At 40.0% G+C, this 2,953-nt stretch overlaps 1 protein-coding gene across 1 annotated transcript in view; it reads right to left on the bottom strand.

Annotated features, from left to right (window-relative positions):
• Positions 1-753: 753 nt before the first annotated feature.
• Positions 754-2,953, bottom strand: part of DDHD1 (DDHD domain containing 1) — a gene marked incomplete at its 5' end in the record, with an annotated part of 51,198 nt that continues 48,998 nt past the window's right edge. The window contains one exon of the mRNA XM_009573814.1: positions 754-1,034. Within this exon, the coding sequence (XP_009572109.1) occupies positions 853-1,034 (182 nt within the window). The remainder of the gene's footprint in view (positions 1,035-2,953) is intronic.

Here is a 2,953-nt window from a genome sequence, read left to right as displayed (position 1 = left end):
AAACCACAAATATTTATTTTTAATGAAAAAATACTTAAAGTGTGCCACAGTGTCCATATATTCATTTGAATAGTAGTACAAAGATATGTATTTCTGAGAAAAAGTCTTAACACTGTAGAAAATAAATGTGGTTCTTAAATTATGTCAAAAGAAACCAGTAAAAAAGTAATGTTTTATACACTGGAATAAAATGAAACAATTAGAGATAATAATAAATTATAATTACAGTATTTCAAATATTTGCTTCATGCTTTCTTCAGCATTAGTTTCTAAATGTGTCACGTATAACATGCCCTCAGAAGCCAGCAGTCAGAATGGTCTTTCAATGGTACTGTGGATAATAGGATGTGGAGCTGAATAAAGTCCTAGAAAAATGACACCACTGTTTGTTATTTACTGATACGTAAAACATCAGAACATGGCAGTTTTAGGTTTGTATCTAACATATATTTTTGTTAATGGAAATTAATTTAGTTTTTTTTTTAATCAACCAATCTTTTATACTTTAATGAACTAAACAGCAATTATGGTCATTAACAAGTATGTCACCCAAGCACACTGCACAACCGTGCTTACGGGATGCTACACGTCGTATTGGCTTTTTATACAGTCAAAGTTAACAAGAATTTGGAATCATTTCAGGTCTAATTAAGCACTGCAAAATGTTTAAAACTATAAAGTGCTTTTAAATACAAATCATTTTTGCTCTTTAGAAATAGGAAAAAATCCAAACATGCACTTAAACCTGAAACCTCCATGCCATATATACTGCAGTTCAACAGTAAAACACCAGTTTTGTGCCATTTGTTTTAAAATCTCCTTTCCCATCCCACCCCATCCCCAGTCAAAAATTCAAATAGTGTCTAAATTGGATTTGTCAGTATCTTCCTGGTCGTGTTTGTACATGAAGGTTAGAAGGAAAAGAGCAATATCCAGAGATGACCAATAGGCAGTGTGTGATGTGACTGCGGACCAGTATCTGCTCTCCACGAGACCTTCCCTGAGCTCGAAATCAATCCTGTGCTCCAGTTCCACTAGAAATTGAACAAGAAACAAAAACTTTGTTAGAATTTGTATGTCAGCAGAAGAAAAAACACCGGCATGTTTTTCCATCAGCTTTAGGTTCTGATTCTACTCGCTGTGTATAAAATGCCCATAATATCTCTGTGTTTACATTTAACAGTACACTCACTTAAGTCAACTGTGATTTTTAATAATATGTACTTACATTTTTACGCACATCCTTTTAGCACAAACCTGACCTAAGAGTGGTGGTTAGTTCGGGGTGGGGGGGTGGGGGAAGAAACTAAACCTAGCTTGGAAAAGCTGGCTTTTTTTTAAGCAGCTGTTTTCCTTATAGTAACTATATAAATAATTTATTTATGCTCCTTATGATAACTACAAAGAAGTACCCAGCAAACGTTGAGGCCCCGTTAGGAAACATTGACTTTCAGAAGGTGGATGCTCAGAACTTTCTGAAATAAACGGACTTCTCGCATCTTTAGTGGCTATACAAGGAGACTACACCCAATATTATAAGCCCTTTCTGAAAACCAGCCGTCCCTACACAGCACTAGCCCTTTTCATTTCCAGATTATTCCAAATATATTTCAGCAGTTATCCTTTCATTTCAAGGGCTGCTTTGATTAATACCACATTCAAAGCAATTTTCACTGCATGTTTAACTGGGCCAATGGCTAAACTATTGTTAAGGCACTTTAGCGGTTAGAAAAATCTCTACAAGGAGCAATAGAATAAAAAGGACAAAACTAAAAGCCTGCTTAGCAACAAAAGCCAAAACCCCATATTGAGTAAAAAACGCAGCCATTTATCAAAGCCAGTTTCAAGGAATTTTAATTCTTGGCTCAAAGAGCGCCTAAAGGGAGCATCGCACAAGCGCTGCCTCGGCAGTCACGGCACGGCAGCACGTGGGGAACGACGTGCCTTCGTCTTTCCACAGGAGCACCGCACCGCTTTGCAAACGCAGCGAGGAGAGGGAGTCAGAGCCTTCGCATACCGGGAGACAACCGCAGTCATTTCCACTAAGACGCATACATTCAAAAACCAGTCGCCCTGCAGGAAGGACGCCCCGAAAGACTCCGTCTCCCTCTGACGAGAGGCCGTTACAGGAGCTTGGGAGGCAGCCAAACCCCCACCACAAGCCGTGCGGCCGCCCTCTCAGAAGCGAATACTTTGGCGGCGGATTGCATCATTCAGCTTGCAGCCTCGCTGGCCTCCGCTCCACATTCTCCTTCTATGGAGCAGGGATGGGCTTTCAGCAGAGAGGGATGCAGGAACCGTGCAGAAGGCCCTTGACGTGCCAAACCCCTCCCCAAGGACCTCATCGGCAGCGCCACAATATTCGCTGTCATGCCACTCTATTCTCCTCAAGTTTAAAACAAAGCCTCCGTCCTCAAATACTGACTCAGACAGGTTATCTGTTGAAATGAGCAGCGATGAACGGACAGCAATGTATCATGTGAACGCTATCACAGGATACAACATACTTGTGACTTCCTTAGATTGCAAAAACCCCCGCCTTGCAACAGTGCCAATGAGAAGTTTAGAAATAAAATCAAGTATGAATTTCTGTAAAGGAAGTACCTATACTTTTCCAAAAAACCAGGTGCTAAAATTGCACTTTCTGTTCCGGGTGGTTCAGATCAGGACAAGGGCAGCTTCTGTTTCCAGTCATATGCCTTTAAATCCAGATTGCTTCAGAATTGCAAATGTATGGGGAAATGTAAATAAATCCATTTTATGATAAATGGTGAGAGAGATTCGCTGCAGCAATTATATTGCTTTTCCTAGTGGGAGTCTAGGAACTACTGATATGCAGATCTCATTAGCCAAAACTCATACATGCATATATATGTGTAAGTGGTGTGTACATGTATGTACAAACACCTATACAGATAAACCTCCATTAAAAGACAAAAGGATAAAAGGGAGA

The sequence above is a fragment of the Fulmarus glacialis genome, unplaced genomic scaffold (genome assembly GCF_000690835.1).
Source record: "Fulmarus glacialis isolate BGI_N327 unplaced genomic scaffold, ASM69083v1 scaffold11653, whole genome shotgun sequence".
Taxonomy (NCBI): domain Eukaryota; kingdom Metazoa; phylum Chordata; class Aves; order Procellariiformes; family Procellariidae; genus Fulmarus; species Fulmarus glacialis.
The sequence above is the reverse complement of the archived record's forward strand: the minus strand, read 5'-3'. Positions and strand labels throughout refer to the sequence as shown.